The 24,113-nt window shown below is 39.0% G+C and overlaps 1 protein-coding gene across 3 annotated transcripts in view; it reads left to right on the forward strand.

The window, feature by feature from the left end:
• LOC121382982 (fibroblast growth factor 8-like) overlaps nucleotides 1–17,707 on the forward strand; it is a 57,875-nt gene extending 40,168 nt beyond the window's left edge. For all 3 annotated transcript variants that reach the window (XM_041512691.1, XM_041512692.1, XM_041512690.1), the window contains 2 exons: nucleotides 4,417–4,526; nucleotides 12,921–17,707. In XM_041512691.1, the coding sequence (XP_041368625.1) occupies nucleotides 4,417–4,526; nucleotides 12,921–13,211 (401 nt within the window). In that variant the 3' untranslated portion in view covers nucleotides 13,212–17,707. The remainder of the gene's footprint in view (nucleotides 1–4,416; nucleotides 4,527–12,920) is intronic.
• Nucleotides 17,708–24,113: the final 6,406 nt, after the last annotated feature.

The following is a 24,113-nucleotide window of genomic DNA, read 5'->3' on the forward strand; positions in this document are numbered from 1 at the left end:
TCAAAGGAACTGCTTTATCAAATAACTATTCTAAGAGCTGGTATCTGAGTTCATATGTGGAGAGCATTATAAAGTGTATATCATCGTATGATCCGAACCTTTCAAGAAACCTTTACAGACCAGCCTTGAGAGTGGCAGTCCTCCTAGCAAGGAAGGATTTATCGTCTAATGTCCCCTTTACCCTACCATATGCAGGGATATGACTTTGTATTTGTATACAGCATCTAGTTTCTTTGTCAGATTTATTATCTAACTAATCTAAGGGCTTTTTTGTATTGTTTTATTTAGTTTATATTATGTTACTGGGATTTTTATATGCTGAGTTGTTGGTGATTGAAGGATTCATTTACTTCTCCTTCCTCTCCATCTTCGTCCGCTTCCTCTTCTTTTTCTTCCTCTTCATCTTCTTCTTCGGCGTTTCTTTCGTTCAGGATTGAATACAAAAGCCAGGTCTGGTTTTCCTTTTTTCGTGACTTAAGACCGGGTTCTCCAGAAGCATGTACTCTGCCAAATGCAACATTGTTGTTAGGTGGACATAGTATTGGGATCTGTGTTGTCCTGTCACTGTTTACGTCTCAGGGGCCTGCGGTGTACACCTCGCACCGTAACCGGAACACTGCCGTCTGCCTTTTGTGGCCTGAGTCCCACAATGACACAGATGTGTCAGACCAGCAGACATAAGGAAAATACCTGTCCAGTCGAACACCGCTGCCGAGACTAACCCCGAAATGGAGGAACAAGGGTAACACTTCAGGCCCTGTCACGTACCATTAGACTGGACCTGTCACATACGGTTAAGACTGATTCCCATATCCACGCCGGTCCGCGTTAGAACACCCACGTCTACCCCCGTGCGTTAATTACTGGATGTCTGTCGCTTAGGGTTCAAAATTGTAACTGTGTGATACAATCGTAGTCGCTAATATCGGTCTTATCTGCTATTATCTTAAATTTGAGCTATGTCATGGCCGGCAGACGTAAGATGGTACGATCAGTTTTCATACGACAGAGACGTAGTGACGATAATTGGACACATTGGTGACAGCCTTCACATTTCAAGTTTTTTGTTGGTGAGGTATTTTTGTTTCGCTTACTAAAGGCGCGCTTTTCAGGTAATACATCCTTGTCTCCTTTGTGAATTTCCTCCCTTTCTGTACCCACTTACGTATTACATAAATTAATATATAGAAAAATAAACGCGCACACATAGGCATACACAAGCATGCATACGCTCGTACATACAACACACGCATGCATAATTTCAGACAGGGAGAGAGAGAGAGAGAGAGAGAGAGAGAGAGAGAGAGAGAGGGGGGGAGAGAGAGAGAGAGAGAGAGAGAGAGAGAGAGAGAGAGAGAGAGAGAGAGAGAGAGAGAGAGAGAGAGAGAGAGAGTTTTTTAACGTTAATTTTGTTTAACGACACCACTAGGGCACATTGATTTATTAATCATCGGCTGTTGGATGTCAGCCATTAGGTAACTTTAACACACAGTCTTAGAAGGAAACCCGCTAAATATGTTCCATTAGTAACAAAGAATCTTTTATATGCACCATCCCACAGACAGAATAATACATACCACGGCCTTTGCTATACCAGTCGTACACTGGTTGGTACGCGATATAGCCCAGGGGGCCCACCGACGGGGGGGGGGGGTGGGGCCCACCGACGGGAGAGAGGGGGGGGAGAGAGACAGAGACAGATAGAGAGATTTATACGTCCACACATACACATCATGCACACAACCATCTCTTAAAACACCTGGTCATGGACACAGAGAATACAAAACAAGCCTAGTTCATGTGTTGTCTTGGTTTGGACATGTTTTGACTGGCAGCACAGTGACACCCGCCATGATGCGCGAACAGTCGCTCATCACCATTGGTAGGGGACGGTGGACAACGTCAATCAGTGGACGTCGTCACTACATACTATTTAGGTCATGCAACGGTTTTGCTTACAAATGCGTAAACGTGTCGGAGACATCCTGACAGTTGTAGCTGAGTTTTCTGGGTGAGATTTTGGTAATGAGTCCTTTGACCTTGGAAAACAATGCTTGCTTCAATGTCAATTATAAAGCGAATTAGGTTTGCTTCCCCCCCCCCCTCTTCCCCCCTCTCTCTCTCTCTCTCTCTCTCTCTCTCTCTCTCTCTCTCTCTCTCTCTCTCTCTCTCTCTCTCAATTTTAGGAAACTCATTGTAGCTTTGTTTGTATGGGTTTTTGTATGCACGTGCGTGCGTATATGTCTTTGCATATAGACCACATTTAGGTGAGCAATGTGTACGTAATCGTCTAGGGTTCAAAACCCTCTGAACGATAAAACTGTTATCCATGATCGAAACCTTATCTTGTACAACGCAGAGTCGAATGGTCAGTTTGGCAAAACAGTTGATTCCATGAATCTCTATCTAGTGCCTTGTTTATAGGAGAAGAGCCACTATCGATGATATCTTTGAGTGGACAAGAGATCCCTACTGCTCCGCTCAAAGAGGACTGCGACTCCCAAACTAGTTTACTAAATCAAAATTAGCACAGACCAGAGCTTTGTGGATACATGGCGACATACACACATGAATCACTGCAAAATCAATTACCCATGAATCACTGCGAAAAATTAGTTACGAATCACTGCGAAAAATTACTAGATGTCGGATAGCTGAGATGGTTAGACTAGAGCACCGTGTTCTGCTTCCCAGGTTCTGGTTTTGGCTGTGTGAATAAAAACAACCGTATGTTCAAACATATAATAAAGTTTTGGGACCGAAATGTTCTATAACTCTTTTTCTATAGTATCGGATATCTCCGTGTTCTGAATACAGGTAAGACATATTGTTGGTGTTTCTACTCAATTTAGTCCCCTTTTCCTCTCTGGCGATCGTAATTCACAAAGCAAATTCTCTAAATCTCACATTTATTTTTTAAAGCTCAAATCTCAAATCTGTCTTTCAGCTGTAAAGGTCAATTATTCGAATTTTGTATTCAAAGGAAACTAATTTTAGCAGTATATAATATCCATGTTATAGAGCAGGTTATTGGTCTGAAATAATTTACAATACACTAACTCTAATTCTGCTGCAACAATATGGGCAACACCCTTTTTTACGTTGTAAAACGACCAAGAGGATTAATGGAGCTGCCACGGCCGCCGCCATTAAATTCCATAAACTCACTGGTCCATTTCTGTGCAAGCGAAAGTAATTAAAGTTTCCGCATAACAGATCAGGTGTAATTTCAGGACTCTCAGGTGCACAGTTTTATCACCTGTGTCTTACTTTAGCCTTTTTTTTTCTTTTTTTTTTGCCTTTCCTTGCCTTGCTTTTGTCAAAAACAAAAGGTTCATTCAATATTCGGCACGTAGAAACGTGAATCTATTTGTGGTGTCGTCACTAAAAGATTTCATGAATGAGATTTCCAGTAGCGATTTCTTCTGGAAGAAATCATATCGATGACTTCTAATGTGTTTACTTATCGCTCCAGCCAGTGCACCACAACTGGTATATCAAAGGCTGTGGTATGTGTTATCCTGTCTATGGGATGGTCATATAAAAGATCCCTTGCTGTTAATCGAAAAGAGTAACCCATGAAGTGGCGACAGCGGGCGTCCTCCCTCAATGTCTATGTGTTTCTTAACCATAAGTCCGACGCCATATAACCGTAAATAAAATGTGTTGAGTGTGTCGTTAAATAGACCATTTCCATTTAATGTGTATATTTTAACTGAAACTCATGTGCATTGACGTCATTTATAATGCGAAATCGTATGACAATGTTGCGAAGCTGACCACATTCAAAGGGTCGGTGTTGTTGGTGTTTGTTTTAATCCATAGTATTTTCACATACATGATGAAATGTATATGAAACATATCTTTGAGAAGTAATAGAAAGCAGATGTTCAAGTGCGTTCAAAACCTCACATTGTTAAATGCACGTGAATCATCTTAACAGCATCCAGTATAAATACAAATACACATTTTTATAATCAGAATTGATTTCAGAACAATATTAATATATGGATAAATCTGAAAAGCTTCGGTCATCTGCTTCTTTTATGTTATATTTGCTAGTTTACTCAAAAAGGTTTGGAGCTAACGTTTGAGATGGATGTAATTTTGTGCTTCTTTTAAAAATCTCTTCTTAAAAAAATAGTTTCTCTAGAATAACGAATTTTGGTTCAGTAATGGTGAGCGTTCATAACACAATGTTTTTTTTTTTGTTTTTTTTTACTAAACTGGCCCATCCAAACATCTACATATGAATACATAAGTGTTTTATACACCAAAGAGTTTTAAATGTGCTGACGTTCGTTAAACAAACATGCCTTTCTTTTCGTAATACACTAGTTTTAATGTGGGTGTCGTGTGTCTCACTCACCAAGTGTATCATATCGCTTACACGGGTTTTCGTTTCTTCTGTTTCAGCATTGTTGATGTTTGAATCTCATCCTTCTGGTGGAGGTCATATCTACATTAAAGGTGTCAACAGCAAGAAGTATCTCTGTTTTAATAGGAAAGGAAATTTAATTCTCAGGGTAAGCAGTGTATATAAAATTAATTTTGTTAGTACATTCGTTTGGCAAACAGAGCTTTTCAGGCAATTGAAATTGCATATTAATTACATTTTACTGCATAGAATATTAATGTGTAATATATAATCAGTATGTTTGGCTTGTTTTAATGAAATTATTTCACAGGTAAACTCCAGCTTAAACTGCTACAAACATTATGACGATTAAATACACATTTGATATTCATATACATGTATTGACATTGTATGTAAGATAAAGTAATTAATATATAAATGTATTTGATGAAATGATTATGTTTGCCTACAATGGTTGAAAGGTCAGGAAAGTAGCTTTATTGCAATAATACCAACTACTGCAATGCAATGAGGGTATAACGAACATCGGATTATATACATTAAAGTACTCTTATAACGAACCAGTAGTTCATTGTACACATTTGCACACGTTGGTTATTAATGTACAGGGAGATAAAACGGGATTTTAGGATTAGTTTGTCCTATGCAGTAGTTCGTTCTAAGCATGTTCGTTAAAAGTGTACTTTACCGTATATTATATTTTTAATTATTTAGGTGTTGTTTTTCGGGTTTTTTGCTACATTAAAGAGAGAAAGTCCACAGTCAATTTGTATTCACTGGATTGTTATTAGGGGCGTAATTTGGACAGTTTAGCTGGTTTCACGTATTGCATTGTGTATCAGACGTTGTTCATGCTTCTTGATCATCTTGGTAGAAGGCATCAGTATTTTATAGGAGAATGTGTTTGGTAGAGCCCTTACAAACCCAATCGCCCTCAGTGGACACTAGGGTTTTCACCCGTCTTGAGCAGGGTCCAAAAAGGATCACAAAAAGCTGTGGTATGCAGTTTTCTTACACACCCGTTGGTGAGAACACCATGCGTGGTTTTTGATAACACATGGTTGTTTACACATGTACGTGTGTTAACAATTTCAAGACATACGACTGGCTGCTCCTAGGTGATGACCAGGTCACTAGTGCCATACACCCAATGAAAAATTAAAAACTACACGATGCAAATCGATTACATTGTGACGTATACTTAACCTGACAATCATGGGTCTGTGACGTGTAAGTTAGCTACAAGTGCAACGGCTCTAAATAACTTTTAGTCGAAAAAGATGTTAAAATTTGCTTAAAACTTGGGTTTTGAGTATACGTAAGAAATAGAATAATACATGCGTGTCTCATAGATACGATTTATCTCACAACTCGTTGTTTAAAAACGTATCAAACTGGCTTTCGCTCGTTAGATACGTTTTAAAACAACTCGTTGTGAGATAAATGGTATCTAACGGCCACTCGTGTATTATTCTCGATATGTCTATTGGAAAGATCCCTTGCATTTTTAAAAGACGTAGCACCTATGGAATTACGAAGTAACTGTCTACCTCTCTCCCGCATTCCATTTATTTCTGAAACTATCTACAGCAGAGACGAATAATAGTATTTATTATATAACATTTAGTGAAATATCTTAAAATATCAGTGAAACAAAAGTGTTATCAGTCACTCAGTGATGATAACACATTTCAGAGTGAAAATTTCACTCTAAAATGTGTTATCGTCACTGTAGAAAGTGTTATGTTCACTGTAAGAAAGCCGGAAGTATTTTGCTGCTGATTTTTTAAAAATAAAGGTAAATTCCAAAAAAATATATAATAAATAGAAAAGTTCATGTTTTTTGTCAAATATGATTTATATCTCATCTCGTGAAGATTGCAATCATATCACACTCGTCGCGCAAGCACGACTCGTGAGATATGATTGCAAACTTCACGAGATGAGATATATTTCATGTTTGACAAAAAACATGTAATATCCTCTATATATGGACTAGAATACTAAATTCATCTACAGGAGATACGCATGATACTACACGTGGTTTAGAATACTAAAATATCCTTTTAATATTATGGCATGTGACACGTGTTAAATTCGAGTGTCGATTGACGACACCTTTTGAAAAGGATAATACGTATTCCATTTGTAACGATATTAAACAAATACCACACAATAGGGGGTGTTGTCAGAACGGGATTTAAAAAAGAAAAGAGGACACTCAAAGAAATTAAAAGAAAGTAACCAGTTTTTTTGGTTGGATTAGGGGATGGCTTTTGGCCACACCATGCATGTATTTCCTCATATATACCACAGTCTTTCTATATTTATACCTGTAATAAATATGATTTAATTTTATTTAAAAAAAAAAAATTCACATTGCATGGATCTGCTCCAATAATTCAGTTTTATCTTTAAACCACGCTTGGTTTTCAATCTGAAAAGGCTATATAGCTCGTACCTGCTTGGATTACGTGATGCATAACGAACCGCAGAAATATTGCATAGCCCATTTGTATATGTTAAAAGAAATAAACACACATACACACACATACACACACCTAGCATGGTCTCTGAATTGTGTATAGGTAGTCTCTCTGGGTCGTTTGATTTATTCCGCGTGCACGCCGTTTCAAAGCATATGTCACTATTACGCATACCATCTGTTTTCCGCGCATAGGTGACTTGTGTCTTTTTACAAAGGAAGAGGACGTTGTCGTCTTTTGCTCAAGGGGACTATTATTAAAGCTTTGTGCATGCGAAATAAGAATGTCAAACATTTCAATGTTGTGTTTGTGTTGTTCAGTCTGAGTACCTGGCTGTTTGACATAGGGCCGTGTGAGTTTCTCAATGGACGAATCGATGTAATACACGTGTATGCGTGTATCTAAAAGCAGAAAATTCCTTCCCTTAAAGATACTGTCCTAAATTTGTTGTCATTGTGAAGATGTTGCCGACTATCAAAAACGTTTTAATGACTACAATTTCATATCAAATACATTTCATTTATGTACAAAATATTGGTGGTTATATATCAAAGGGACATGCCCTAGTTTTTAAACACTAAGGCATATTTTTCATCAAGACCCGTTTCAACCGGTACAAATAGACACTACGTTTGGTTAATTTGGTCTGTGACTCCATAACCGTTAGTTCTCAGACGCACGTGTGCTTTGAAAAAAACATAACAATGCATTTTGTGGTATTAGAAACACCAGGATGACCAGAAACATTTCGGTTGTACGGACATTGATAATCTAAAAAAAAAAAAAAAATGTAAGTAATGTTTGATTTCAGTGAGTATAAATGGCTCTAATAGTGAAACAATATGATGTAGTTTTTAAAAACGAGGGTCTGCCCCTTTAAATGTGTTTCTGATCGTCTTAATATTTTATTTACTCATTTGTTAGTTGTTCGTACGCACAACATTGTTGGGAGATCAAATCCATTTTGGGCTTGTTCACAAACATAAGGACGACCAGAAACACATAAGACATACAGACACTTATATTCTAAACACGAAAACTGTATTTAGAGGCCTTGTCATCGGATCTAAGGTTGCTTGTTAGCGGGTTCGCGTCCCATCTAACGCAGTGGTAGATTTTCCATTTCATTACCCAGAGTGAGTGCACCGACAGGTTCAACTGATACCTGTTTGAAGGGTTCGATTACGGGTGTGTCTCCAAAGTGTATGACTTCATATGGGTGGATGATTACTCGTCATGCACTGCAGGTTCCTCAGTACCTCTGGCTCGAGCGGAGAAAGGTGTAAACAACAAAACAAATGTGTTTTTTTGTAAACTAACCAACTAAGTAATTAACTAATTACTTAAATAAAACGGAGGGACACACACACACACACGCACAGAGAGAGAGAGAGAGAGAGAGAGAGAGAGAGAGAGAGAGAGAGAGAGAGAGAGAGAGAGAGAGAGACTAAGTAGACATCGATTGCACGAGCAGCAGAAAAAAGTGCTGGGTTTGCAATTTAGGTCACTAGTGGCAGACGGCACATTGACGAGTGTGCGTGATGTGACACATGCATCCTATACTAGTGGGTACGCGAACTCGTGAATAATTACGTGTTGCTCCACGCATCCGAGACTGTCGTGCATGTGTTTTATCTAACCCACTGTCCGCCGAGGGGGTCAGCTCAGCTGATAGACAGAGATCTGGCATACCAGCAATGTTCTGATGATTGCCCTACTACCACGCTATCACTGTTCATAGACTATTGTTATTAGTGGCACATATCGGGATACCTTGCGTGTAATCCTTTTGTGTGTGTATGTATGTATTGATGTATGAATATCTATATATTGTATGTATGTCGAGGTTGACTCTTACATACATAGATATTAACGCACTGGCGCAGGGGATAATTAAATCCTTTCTGGCCTCATAAATTTTCCCATGCCGTTGCTGGGACTCGAACCTGTGGCACCGATTCAACCGCAAATTGCAAGATTAACCGCGATACGCTCTGAGCTATCGAAGCTTCCATAAAAAGGAAGCTCTTTTAACTCAACCATATGCATGGGGCCTACAATCTACGCGGTCGATCCCGCTTACGTGCATGAAACAGTGGGCAGACCTGGCACTGTATGTATGTATTGATGTATGTATGTATGTATTGATGTATGTATATATGTATTGATGTATGTATGTGTTAATGTATGAATATCTATATATTATATGTATATCGAGGTTGACTGTTACATACATATATATTAACGCACTGGCTAAGGGGATAATTAAATCGAATTTCTCGCAGATTGCAGACTAGCCACGATGCGTTCTGATCTATCCATACACGTCAGTATGTATGTATGTATGTATGTATAGTTGTATGTATAGTTTTCTTAAAACGCAATCTTGATACCAAGAAAGAGAGAGATTCATTCATTTATACGTATTTTCGTGTTTACATCCAATTAAGGTTCAAGCACGCTGTCGTCATTGTACGTTTCTGCAGTCTGGGCTGCCTGTACAGGACAGAGGATTAGTGATTAGTGAGAGATAACTCGGTGTAGTGGCCTTACACTTAACCACTTAATAAACCGGTATTAAGTAATGTAATGGCACGAACGGATGTTTGGTGACACCCCACTACGTGTAAAAACATCACCTGTTGAATCCAAACAGCAAAGAGCAGTCTCGTAATATCGCATATTAGATGTTTTGCGATTGTATCAAGATTGCGTTTTAAGACAGACGCTTAATATATATCGCCTGGGGAGATTTTAATACATGCGTAATACGTACACCATAATGTGTTCAGCTAAGTGAATAAAAAAGCCCAACTAAACCTACATTTTTATCTTCTCATAAATTGTTTAACCATTTGACCCGTGCTTCTGTGCACTAAGAGCTAAAACATTTCTGTCTTTATACTTGCGTGTATTACCCTACATCCTTTTGGTAATATGCCCAAGATAATGGGGAGGGGAAATTGTCATAAATAACACCTCACGTGTTCCTTTCATTCCGACTGTCACCACATCTGAATGCGTTACGTATATGTATAGCTTTCAGGCTAAATCCTGTCTTGTCTTTTAAACGAATGGAGCTGAATAGTCTCCAGTTAAACCCTCAAATCTACGTGGAATTTTAAAAACGCCATTGACAGGTGGTCGAGGAAGGAGATTCCCCCGTCAATTTATTGCAGTGTTGTTTTTTTATGAACCATCTTGGCGACAAAATGCGTCTCTTTGTACTCAGTGATATCCCTGCTGTGAGCTGTGGGGCGATCGCCGTCTTCGGACACCCGATATATTGCTCCAGACCCAGATTTTGTATGCGAACCTTGGTTGGATTTACAGGTGCCGAAAACCAAAATATTTACTACCACTATCACAATGCACAGAACCGAGTAGACGGGCAAAAACGACGACGTGATAAATTTGGTCTTAGTCGCGTATTTAAAGCACGAGCTGTAGGGGGTTTCAAAGAAGGTATCCATTTATATTTTGTTTTAAAGGGACATGAGGCCTCGGTGTATGCCACACGATACCCTTTGACCCGGCGAGGTTATAGTTATATTAAAGAGGTTATATTAAAGAGATTATCCTGAGTTTATTATACTGTAACATGTTTAACCGGCCTCGGTGGTGTCGCGGTTAACCCGTCAGACATAAGGCTTGTACGTACGGGGTTCGCAGCCCGGTACCGGCTCCAACCCAGAGCGAGTTTTAACGACTCAATGGGTAGGTGTAAGATCACTACACCCTCTCCTCTCTCACTAACCACTTACCAACTAACCCACTGTCCTGGACAGACAGCCCAGATAGCTGAGGTGTGTGTGCCCAGGACAGCGTAATTGGACCTTAAATTGGATAAAAATACAAAAATCAGTTGAAATGAATGTACAGTAAGGGTCAATGTTTGCTGTTTGCATCCATGTTTTTAAAATCACCAGGTATAATTCATTTAATGGTAACTATGTTTGTTGACTATACGCAATTAATAAAAGATTTTACTGAGAATACAATTATACACCTGCAAGTTTCCAAATGAGTCATTGTGTTTCATTGCAATAACTGGTCACTGTTATAAATACATATTTAAAATCATTATTCTCGATTATTGGCACATGTCATGTCTTGCTAATATATGTCCATGATCTTCTTTAAGTTCTGTATGTCGGATCAGACAAACATTTTAGACCTCAATTAAAATATGGATATACCAAAGCGTACTAGAGATGCTACAATCAATATATCAACCATAGGCGTGGAGGTTATTTTCCACAAATCTTCCTTTTCAAGAACATGGTTTACTTTTCATAACCTTCTACTTCTTAACACCTCGTTTAACCCCGCCCTAGATGAAAAAAAAAAGTTAGCCAAGACGCAAAATCAAGAAAATCTTCTCAAGTTTTTTTCTTTCTTTCCTTTTGTTTCGTTTGTAATTTAATTAAATACAATTACCGTAAGCTCTGTAAACGTTTATAGATCGGCCTACTCTGCTGTATATTTGTTTATGGCTTAATGGATTACCCCGTCGCCATTGTCAGGCCATTAGGAGTAAATTAACATGGAAACAAAATACGTGTTTGTTGTCCATGAACTTAGCCCCTTTGTTTGACTTTGTTGACGGCGAACTTTGTGCGAATCCTGCCTGTCAACACTGAGGCCCAGACTCGGACATGAAAGGAGAGTCTGTCTCATATCACGTCTATCTAAGCTGGACAGACTTCATGTACTACGTCTGTTAACCGGCCTCGGTGGACTACAGGCTGGTAGGTGCAGGATTCGCAGCCCGATACCGGCTCCAACCCAGAGCGAGTTCTTAAGGGCTCAGTGGGTAGGTGTAAGGCAAATACACCCTCTTCGATCTCACTAACTAACTAACAACTAGTCTACTGTTCTGGACAGACAGCCCAGATAGCTGGAGGTATGTGCCCAGGACAGCGTGCTTGAACCTTAATTGGATATAAGCACGAACATAAGTTGAAATGAAATGAACGTCTGTTAAAACCGTCATTAATATTTACTTTGATGTATCTCAGCAGTATTACCACGTCGTGGTATCAAAGGTTCTGATATGTGATATCCTGTCTGTGGGATGATATGGTGCATATAAAAAATATGTTGCTGCTAATGGAAAAATGTAGCGGGTTTCCTATCTAAGACTAGGACAAAATTAACAAATGTTTGACATCCAGTAGCCGGCTCATTGCGCCATTTCCCGCTCCAGCCAGTGCACCACCACTGGTACATCAAAGGCCGTGATATGTGTTATCCTGTCTATGGAATGGTGCATATAAAAGATCCCTTGCTGCTAATCGAAAAGAGTAGCCCATGAAGTGGCGACGGCGGGTTTTCTCTCTCAATATCTGTGTGGTCCTTAACCATATGTCTGACGTCATATAACCGTAAATAAAATTTGTTGAGTGCGTCGTTAAATAAAACATTTCCTTCCTTCCAGTAGCCGATGATTAATAGATCAATGTGCTCTAGTGGTGTCGTTAACCAAAACAAACTAACTCAGCAGTATATTATTATATACAATGCAAAATTAATATTTACCTTGAACCATCATGTTGTATGTGGAAGGTAAAACATATCCTCAGAATAGATTAGATTTGATCTAAAATGTTGATAAGAAAATACTTTTAAAGTGCGGTATAGAGTTTTCAGATGGTTAGTTGATGCTGCTGTATTTTCCTAATCATTTCAACCTTTATTTTTAAATAAGCACCACACCGCTGGTTACGGATTATAACTATTTGATACAGGAGACACTAACACAAGATGTGTCGTTGTGGTTAACCTGCTTCTACGGTGGGCTGTGGAGAAATATTAGAAGTAGTTGACATTGTTGCTCAGTGGTTGCTTTAATTTTGTTCTGAAAACAAAACTGAAATATCGGTATCTGGATTAATTGTTTTTCAGCCTTGGATTTTCTGACATTTTACTTCACCGAAAGTTAAAGTAGAAATCTTGCCGGTTTTGTTCGGTTTGCTGGGGTTTTTTTCTTCTACTTCTTTTTTTTTCTTTTAATTATACACTTAAATAACTCATGGTTATCTTTTATTTTTCAGCATTACAGCGACCCAATGAAATGTGTATTCAAGGAAATCCCTACAAAGGACAATTATACACGTCTGCAGTTTGTGTTGCACCCTGCATGGTACGTAGGATTTTCAAGGAGAGGACGGAGGTTAAAAGGATTTGCAATAAGACATCCTCGAAAACAGAAATGTTTTCACCTGTTGCCAAAGCCCTGGCGTCCCCCTGCCAGACACCGGACGTATGGGAAACCATTCTCCCCGTTGGACAGACTTCTCGACAGGAACAAATTGAAACATATATTAGGACGGGTCAATCGATGATAGTATAGCCTCACTATATGTGTGTGTGTCGACAACCGTTTGCACCCATGAAATGTTTCGTGACAAGAACATGCATGGAGTCCAAGCTCTACTGACCAGGCTCGCGATGGTGGCGCCCCCTTCCGAAAACAGAGGGACGCTACTCCATTTGAGCTAAAAGGGCGATCGCGTGCAAAAGTACCTGTGATATTCAGAACCAATGTGCTGGCGATGAGCATGGAGTGTTACCTACGATGGAAGATTCGAGTGCTAATCAGAGCTAGGAATGCGAAACGGTGGCTGGCTGTGGCAGTTGGCGTGCCGGACGACAGTCGGGCATAGACTTGTTGTTTTCGTATCTTGATTTCGAACGTGGAACTTCCTATAGATCTGATTGATACGCCTGGTGTTTTGTACGTCTTTCTCGTGCGCCAGACACATAGACACCTGTGCATGCTGGTATAAGCAAGCAATGGAATACGTTTTCGAATAATGGCTCCCATATTTTTGTTCGTCATTGCGCGAGGCTCAACAAATCATTCCCAAAGCAGTGTTCGAAGACATCCTCGGTCAGTATGTCCAAAACCAAAGACCTGCAACAATCGGCAAAAGTAAAAACTATAAAAAGAACCAAAACACAACAAAACAACAACAACAAAAACCTAGACAAAACAATCCACCTTGACGTCTTCTGTGTAAGAAGTCGGGTTACAACAGTAAAATACGCTTTCGCTATTTGTGTTACTTACCTGCTGTTTTGGTACTGCGGTAAGGATGCTGAGCTCAAAAGTATGTAAATTCCAACTACCTCTGTCTTGTACTTTTTGTTTTCGAACTTGGCGTTCGTCGTCAGTATGTTTGCCAGTGCATATTGGATATCTGTTAAAACAAACTGTTACTGACGCCCCGATCCACAAGGCGGGCGATTTTCGCTGGTTTCTATTTTTTTTTTTTTTTTTTAGGATATTGACGCAATGCAGTGTTTAATTGCAGTGTGTGTACTCCAGTGACGATGTGTCCAGAGAAAGTGTTTGCGTTCGTTGTTAGTGGATAGTGATGTAGATTGTTGGTAATAGGACGCTATCTAGTGACCATGGCACCAGCTCTACGCGAGTCAGGTTCCAGATACTGCTAATATTTCCATACGGATGTATCAAGACAATGTGAACTGACACGGTAGCCTTATTAACAATAAATGTCGAGTATTAAAAAAAACTGATGCGAGACAGAACTGGGGCAAGCAACAATAATATTTTGATACTATTCTGTATCGTGAGATTATATACTTTTTTTTTTCTTTTTTTTTTTGGTCCTTGATTGTAGATTTCCATAATATCGAACCTACTCCCACCACATTATACCCACTGTCTACTACTACTATTCGTTAATTGTGCCCATGAAACTGAACTGTTATATTGTCATTTTACCATGACAGAATGTTCCATGAACATCACTAGTGCATCATGTCAAGGTCACAGACATGTCAAGGTCACAGACATGTCAAGGACAAAGGCCAGTATCATGTAACACGTGGATTTGATTGCAGGTCTAGAAATGTGATTTTTTTTTTTTCAGTATGACCTTGATACTTTTCTTTTCTTTTTTTTCAAAGCAAATAAATAAAATGGTGCTATGTTGTTTATACTTTCCATTTGTTTTACAGTTGGGAAATTCACATCATTCTTTGGCAGGACAATATTTGATATGGGGGAAAAACGTTTGTTTCGTCTGGATTTTGTTTTCTATGATATGTTCTACTTATAATACTTTTATGGGTTGTTCATTGCCAAACTTCAGTGGAACACTCTAGTGCATTCTGTGGGCGTGGCTTTTAAGTTTAACGAATTTGTATGACAAGGCTATGTCAATGAAACCGTGTGCAAATCGGACGATGTTTTCTGACCATGCAAACAGCCCAAGAGTGGTACTTTTGCTTTGTAATAGCATTTCTCACATTTGTCCGTTCACACAGTCTTCGAATTGTTCACGGAAAGGCAAACGCCGTACAGGATAGAATGACCAACAGACCCGCGAGACAGGCTAATATGTTTAGTTTTAAATTGCATTCGATGTCGCAAATCAAAACAATTCTACGAGCTAGCAAATTGGAAACGTGATAACGATAAAACCGTGTCCCTTGCTCGTTTACAGAGGGGTTTTCTCTTTGAGCATTCAAGTCCTTATTGGTAATCCCGGCCCACATTACAGGCCGCAAGACAAAAGCTTCAAATGTGTTGTGGCGGTCTCTGGTCAGTGTGGGGTCTTTTGGTCAACAATTTATCTAAATTTGCTTGAGAGCATTGTCAAGGTTTAACAGCTGGACCAATAAAAGGTGATGTACTGTATTGACCCAAAATGGGGTGTCGCCATCACGCCTGTTCCTAACCTTTACGACGTGAAAGCTGGCGACGTGCGCTTATGGCAATAACTTTCGCTTGTTTGTATGCATTAGTCGCGATACTACATCTACAGTAATAACCTTCTTTCTGGAGGTAGTAAAAAAAAGTGGTAAAGGTTTGAAAAATCGTAGAATTTGCAACTGTCTTGGGGAAAAAAACGTTCAGTGATATTTATTCTATGTTTTATATTTTTTGTTCGTTTTTATTATTAACAGCGATTCCTTTTCCAATTAATTTTAAAATTCATATTTTAAAAATTCCGAATGTACACTAATGTATACAAGTTTGGGTTTTTTGGGTGGGTTTTTTTAAATGGTTGTGGTGTCCATAAATATAGAAAGGTAAATATTAAGACCCTCACATTGACTAACGATCGACACCTCACATTTGTAGCTTTTAGAAACAATTTTGAATCGTCATGACGTCAGATTCTCCTGCGCTTAATTTTCAGTCTTTGTTTCGGTCTGTCTCGGGCGATCACAAAACATCGTTCATATTGCACGGGACAAGTGGCTACGTGAAAATGTTCATTATGTTAATATCTCAGGGATATATAGTCGACTAAACATTGCCCTCAGCAAAATGTGGTTCGCAACAATTTAATAAATAATACACAGCTGAACTGATCATTACTATAATACACTCATCGTATTATAACCAATTTCGGCCATAATAAGGATGGCCAAACAAATATGATATCCCTCTTTTTATGTATACACATTGACTGTCCTTGTTTTTGGACACTTGCATTCATATATTGTTGAAATTAAAAGTATCCCGTTACTTTGTTACGTTTAACTGTTTTGAGAGAAAAATGAAAATGCTGCTTTGTTCGCAACGAACATAGTGTGCGTGTCATTGTTTACTGATAATTACAATTATAATTTTCGTGTCTGAATCCAGGAAATTTTTATTCGCAGATATATGTTTTCTAGTAACATTCCGGAACGGTAATTGGGTAAAATACGGTATTAAGCACCATCACCTTTATCTGAAATGGCAATACTATTGGAATGAAGTTATTTTAATTGTAACACCCAATTTAGTTTAGTAAACTTTTATCGAATCTGATTTGTGTATAGTGTATCGGCTTGGGGATAGGGGAAGATGGCATAATAATGATTATTACAAATAAAGTAAAATCCAACAACCACAGTACTGTCACATATAACATGAGTGTTCTGTATTAGTTTTTAAAGTAAAATAGTGTAAAGGAAAGACGAAATATTCAGGCAAAAAATATATACCAGTAGTTATATCATAATTAAAATATATCTAAAACTAGACTTTCACTGCTGCATCTAGTTCTAACAAATCAATGGTAGAATGTTAATGAAACAGAAAATATATTTACTGAACGAAATAATGGTTACCCCCAAAATCAACAAAACTGGATAGAATGTACATTTTTGTAGTAATTCTTCTTCTCGCGGGGAGGGGTTGGGTATTAAAAAATAGGTTTGTTATTATTATTATTATTGTATAGAGTTTTCATCGATTTGACAATTTTTGTAGTCATGGTAATATAAACTAAAAAGCATTTCTAGCGGTCACAGTATTTTAAGGTCAGGTTTTTTTTATTATCATTGTTTATGATGTAGACAATATCTCTTTAAAGGTTGGGGGGCTTGTTGGGGGGGGGGGGGTTTGTTCCAGTATTAACACAAGCATAATTGCAGTTTTTGATCCCACTGCATAATTGTATCGAAACGCTGTGATACAAGCGTTATTTAAAGTAGATTCCACGACGGGAACAGATATGATTGGAATTATCATACGAACGGACATACGAAAACCTTTTTAGGGTGTTTATTCCTTAGTTACCTCCTCGTACCTTTGGTCAAATCCACTGTCACTTAGCATTTAACATTAACAAAGTGATGGAGCTAATGCATGCATACGGGGCGCAGACTCTATTCATTAAGAAGTCGCCGAGATCTCGTATGCAGACAAATATGTAAATATTGATTGTATCATATTGTTGTATAAGCCAAAGATATATTTATTTAACGTGGTCATGTACATAAATGTCATGTTGTCACTGTGTCTAATGTTATTTATGCACTCAGTGCAGTAGCGAAATCAGTGAAACATAACAATAAAAAGTATGAAATATGTCGAACTGTGTTTATTTTCATTCATTATACACTGTATTATTGTACTTTCGATTCATTGAGGTCAATCTGTGTGGAATGAAGTACAGAGGTCAATCGGCTCTTATTACATTAATTACTGTTTAACATGACCCGGGTAAAAAGCAATATGTATCTGCCGTATTGGTATTGTGTGATACTAGTGTCAGAATACCAACTGCCAGCAGAACGTTGGTCAATTCGACGGTTGCGGTGTAAGTTACCCCAACTCCCGACTTATGGGTTATACGACGAGAATCGAGTTGTAATATCGACCAGACTATACTGGCAGGCAACTGGACCGTCGTAGAAGTCGTGACAGCAGATATGTTGTCAACTTTCTGATGACAGTTGGTAGTCTTCTCCTAGCATTAAAAATTAATATACTCCATTGAAATCGCATCAGTCAGATTTGTAATTACAGAAAGGCTACGAGAAGAAAACAATACAAAAAACTGACTTTAATAATTGGGAATTACAAAATGTTTGACATCCAATAGCCAATGATTAAATTAATCAATGTGCTCTAGTGGTGTCGTTAAACAAAACTAACTTTTTCTTTGTATAATTGGGTGTATTCTGGTACACAATAAATAATCCCAAAATGATATGCAAAGGTTAGGGATACTATGTGTTTTATAGCAACCTCACCCATGCGTTAGCACTAATAACTGAAAATTGGATGTTGCGTTTGCACTGGAGTTCAGTATATTCGAAAATTATAGGCACCGGCTTTGGTTTCTAGGGTGTATACCTTAAAATGAGGATTTTTTAAGCTGGATCTTTGCACCCGCCATCTCCTCTTGTACCAAGAATTTAGGTGGAATTATTTTATATAGATTAAAAGGGGGTCCCAGAAATAATCACATTCACTTGGGGGTGTTTCTATTGTAGTTTTAATGTAAACTACTAGTATATTTATTGTTTATTTGTACCGAAGGTGTTTGGTTTAATTAATTTTAATGGGGTGATAAATGAGGGAATTAAGAACATTGAAGAAGAAGAAGGTTGTTTTGTTTAACGACACCACTAGAGCACATTGATTAATTAATTATCGGCTACTGGATGTCAAACATTTGATAATTTTGATTCGTAGTGATCAGACCAAACACGCTACATTTATCCATTGTCAGCAGGGGATCTTTTATATGCACTTTCCCACAGACAGGAAAACATATACATATGCATGTATCACGGCCTTTGACTTGTGCACTGGTTGAAACGAGAAAAAAAATAGTTGAATGGATCCAACGAGGCGGTTCCATCCTGCGAGGCATGGTCTTAACAGAGGAAATAATACACTTTAGGTTACTGTCTACGAGTCTTATTCCATACATGAAGTTCAGAGAAATGAACGTGTTTCAAATGGAAAATTTGTTTTATTTAATGACACCACTAGCGTACATTTATTTAATGATCTTCGGATATTGCATGCCGCACATTTTGGTAATTCTGACATAATGTCTACCAGGAAATCTCTACATTTTCTATCATCAACAATGGGTTTTAATATGCACTTCCTCACAGACAGGAGAATACATTCCACGGCCTTTGATATCCCAGTCGCGGGGCACTGATTGGGAGGGAAAAAGACAATCGTAGAAGGGGATCCGTTCAATGAAGGAGGTTAAATCATTCGTCCCAGCTGCTTTAGCGAGCGCTCTCTACACATTGAGCTATATTTCAGATGGAATCATCATATCTGTATGGTTTCAGTCAATGCTCAGCGACTGGTATATCAAAGGCTGTGGAATGTATTCTCCTGTCTGTGAGGAAGTGCATATTAAAACCCATTCATCATGTCTGTGGGGTGGTGCATATAAAAGATCCCTTGCTTTTAATGGAGAAAAAATGTAGGATTTTCCTTTCTAAGACTAAATGTCAAAATTACCAAATGTTTGACATCCAATAGCCTATGATTAATAATTCAATGCGCTCTAGTGGTGTCGTTAAACAAAACAACCAGATGTGTAAGGTGAACACATGTGAGGGACGTAACCCAGTGCTAAAGCGCTCGCTTGATTCGCTGTCGGTCTAGGATCGATCCCCGTCGGTGAGCCCAGTTGAGCTATTTCTCGTTCCAATCACTTTTCCATATATTGGGTACCAGAGGCCCTGGTATGTTCTATCCTGCCCGTCGAATGCTGCACATAAAAGATCCTTTAAATTTGACTAGCCTATTGCGTGTAATGTTTCATTATCCGCGTGGTCCTTAATCATATGTCTGACGGCATATAATCGCAATTAATAGGTGTTGAGAGCGTCGTTAAATAAAACATGATTTCCCTTCATTCCTCCATGTGAACAAACCCACACTGTGTATGTGTAAACCACACAGACCACCATGAACATATTTGTCAAACATAATAGATGCAGGTACATGAAACTCTCGCACATTTCCGAAGTTGATTGCAATAAGGTGGTCTTCAAAGGACAGAGCGCATATATTATGCAGATTTTTTACGCTTTAATTATGGTAGTGACAGTACGTAAAATTTTGAAACAAGGCATTATTCACCGAAAGCACGACAAAAATAAAATAAAAAGTAAGTGGGACTAGTAAAGAAAATCAGGACAAGACGAAAGAAAGAAAGAACTATAGGGGTGAATAAATAGAAGCAGTGATTTTGTAACGACTCCATAATGGAAATGATATAACCGTAAATTCATAACGGTAAATGACTCATAAGTAAGCAGTAAACATATTATGCACATTGTGCACATAAATGACGAAGCAGAATGAGTTATGACTTTAAATCGCCATCAATGCAGATGGTAAAGACAAAGCTAAGGTTTTTGTTGGGGGATTCTGGGGTGGGTTTTTTTTTTTGGGGGGGGGGGTTGGGGGGGTTTAACGACACCTCTAGGGCACTCTGATTTATTAGCCGTCGGCTACTGGACGACAAACCAACATTTGATAATTGTGACACATGGGTCTTCATAGGAAACCCGCTACATGTTTTGTTTGTCTCTTCTGGGTTTTTGTCATTTAGCATCAATGGATAGACACAATGGTATGATATATTCCAGTAGTGGGAGCCAGGGCGTAGTCCATTGGTAAAGCGTTCGCCTGATGCGCTTTCGATCTGGGGTCGATCCCCGTCGGTATTGGGCTATATCTCGATCCAACCAGTGTTCCACTACTGGTATACCAAAGGCCGTGGTATGTGCTATCCTGTCTGTAGGATCGTGCATATAAAATATTCCTTACTTTGTTACTTTGACATCCAATAGCCGATGATTAAATCGTTAAATAAAAAAAATAAACTTAAAAGAAGAAGAAGGAAATGTTTTATTTAACGACGCATTCAACACATTTTATTTAAGGTTATATGGCGTCAGACATATGGTTAAGGACCTTACAGATATTGAGAGAGGAAACCCGCTGTCGCCACTTCATGAACTACTCTTTTCAATTAGCAGCAAGGGATATTTTATGTGCACCATCCCACAGACAGGGTAATACTTACTACGGCCTTTAATATACCAGTCGTGGTGCATTGGCTGGAACGAGAAATAGCCCAATGGGCCCATCTACGGGGATCGATCCCAGACCGATCGCGCATCGAGCGAACGCTTTACTACTGGCCTACGTCCCGCCCCCAAAAAACAAAAACTAATAAAACAATGTACAGGGTTTCCTCTAGACTGTCAAAATTAACAAATGTTTGACATCCAAAAGCTGACAGAATAGTACATACCACGGCCTTTGATATACCATTTATGGTGCACTGGTTGGAACGAGAAATAGCGTAATGGGTGCACCGACGGGGATCGACTCCAAACCTACCGCGCATCAAGTGAGCGCTTTGCGACTGGGCTACATTCCGCCCCAACCCCCCCCCCCCCCCCCCATTTTTTAAATATTTTTCTTTTATTACAAAAACTGCGCTGGACCGGTTAATGCACTTCAAGATGAACTAAATGGCCGCATTGGGGACGCGAACGTTAGCATCGCTCGCTATCGCTGAACGCGGGGCTGACACAAGATGCCAGCTGTCACCAGTGCAGACGATGGTCAATGATAATGGAGCATGGAACTGGGCAACAGCAGCAGACGGCTGTTGTATAAAACAAAATCTTAGTAATTATGGACAAGAAGACAGTAACAAGTGTTTTCAAATATATATATATATATATATGTTTAGTCAAACATCGTTATTTCGATATTAAACAGACCGGTCAACAGTTCGAGGTAGCCATGGTTCGCGTTTAGTATGATAGATCTTGGTGAAAGTTATGCCTTTCCAGAGCTTATGGGATAACAGAGGTCGAGATAACGACGTTTGGCTCTGTATAATATTTGCGAATTCCATTCTATTATTATTATTATTATTATTATTATTATTATTATTATTATTATGTTTGTAATATTATTATACGTAATGCAATCTTTTATTTCGACTAGGTAAAGAAAACAGACACTGGAAGGAAACAATTCGTCACCACCATCATCCTTAACCCGCCTCACAGACAAGACATCTCTTTGTCTATAGAAATATTTAATATACATTAATGTCCAATCGCATCCAGAAGGAAATCAGTTATTACCGGGGGGTGTGTGTCGGGGGGGTGGGGGGGTAGCTGAGTGGATGAGGGTTCCGCAGGGCTGCAACGGGTCATAGGATCCATCCACTCTGAGGACTTGTTTCGCACCTCTCTCTCTCTCCCTTTCTCTCTCTTTCTGTCTATATATCTCTATATCTTCCTCTCATTCTACTTGTATCTCTCTATTTCTCTTTCTCCCCACTCTCTCGCTCTCTCTTTCTCAATCCATCTCTCTCTCTCTCTCTCTCTCTCTCTCTCTCTCTCTCTCTCTCTCTCTCTCTCTATCCCTATATGTATCTATTTCTCTTTCTCCATCTCTCTCTCTCTCTCTCTCTCTCTCTCTCTCTCTCTCTCTCTCTCTCTCTCTATCTCTTTCTCTCTCTCTCTCTCTCTCTCTCTCTCTCTCTCTCTCTCTCTCTCTCTCTCTCTCTCTCTCTCTCTCTCTCTCTCTCTCTCTCTGTATATATATATATGTATATATATATAATAATGTGTGTGTGTGTGTGTGTGCGCTTGCGTGTGTGTGTGTTTGTGTGTGTGTGTGTCTGGAACAAGTGTCGATGTAACCATATGTCGGACACGCACTAGTCGCAATTTAAAACTCTGTTCAAGTGTGGTTATCTCTTTACATTTCTCGTTTATTATTTCTGTTCGAGATGGATGGTACTAGCTGTGAGGCGTGATTCTGCTTTAATAACACAACTTGACAAGAACTTGACCGCATAATATAACACTACATGCTCACTGAAAAGATCATATCAGCGAACCGGTCTTGTCTTCCATCTCTCCCGCTCTCTCATAAATATATACTTCTAAACGTGTCGGACACTCCATAGCTGTTTTAATAAAGAATAGAGCAGAGAAGAAAAGAAAAGAATAGAAACGGAAAAAAAACCTCTGTGTGTATTTTCCACTAGAACTTACAACGCAAGCGATGGCAGTTTTGTTGTTTCAACAAACAGCTTTATCCTCAATTTTACCAGCACAACATACGCTTATTCACAAATTGTAATAGTCACTTTCTATAAGCCGCGTGCCACCGCCGGATAGCTATTGAGCTCATGTGTGAAAACACAATCTTCTCCATTGTGTTAGGCGGGTAGGAATGTTCCTTCTGAACCAGTGCACACCCGAGCCAGGCACCTATGTCTCTCTGTTATGCCCAGGAAGAGTCTTATTGCACATCCCAAACGCATTCCGAGGTGTCAGAATAGGAAATATTCCCCCACATTTACAGCAGTGATAAACAGAAACGTGGAGGCCGGAAAAAGATATGGCAATGCGTAAGGAATTGGATCTGTACATAGGAATCCATCACCAACGCCACAACGTACTATTCCCGCTGATGCTAATACTGCTATTGGGACTATTACTGCTACTACTACATTTACTGCTACTACTACATCCACTGCTACTACTACGCCTACTGCTACTACTACATCTACTGCTAAAGCAACATCTACTGCTAAAGCAACATCTACTGCTACTACTACATCTACTGCTACTACTGCAGCTACTGCTACTACCACCACTGATGTTTCTCGTCCCACTACTCTCACCACTGCTGCTGCAATTACTACTACTACAACCACTTTTCCTACTCCTAGTCGTCCTTCTTCTGCTACCACTACCACTACTACATCTACTGCTACTGCTACTACTACTACTACTACTACTACTACTACTACTACTACTACTACTACTACTACTACTACTACTACTACATCTACAGCTACAGTTACTGCTACTGCTATTACTACTACTACTACTACTATATCTACTGCTACTGCTATTACCACTACTACTACTACTACTACTACTACTACTACTACTACTACTACTAC

This window comes from Gigantopelta aegis, chromosome 10 (assembly GCF_016097555.1).
Source record: "Gigantopelta aegis isolate Gae_Host chromosome 10, Gae_host_genome, whole genome shotgun sequence".
NCBI classification, from domain to species: Eukaryota; Metazoa; Mollusca; class Gastropoda; order Neomphalida; family Peltospiridae; genus Gigantopelta; species Gigantopelta aegis.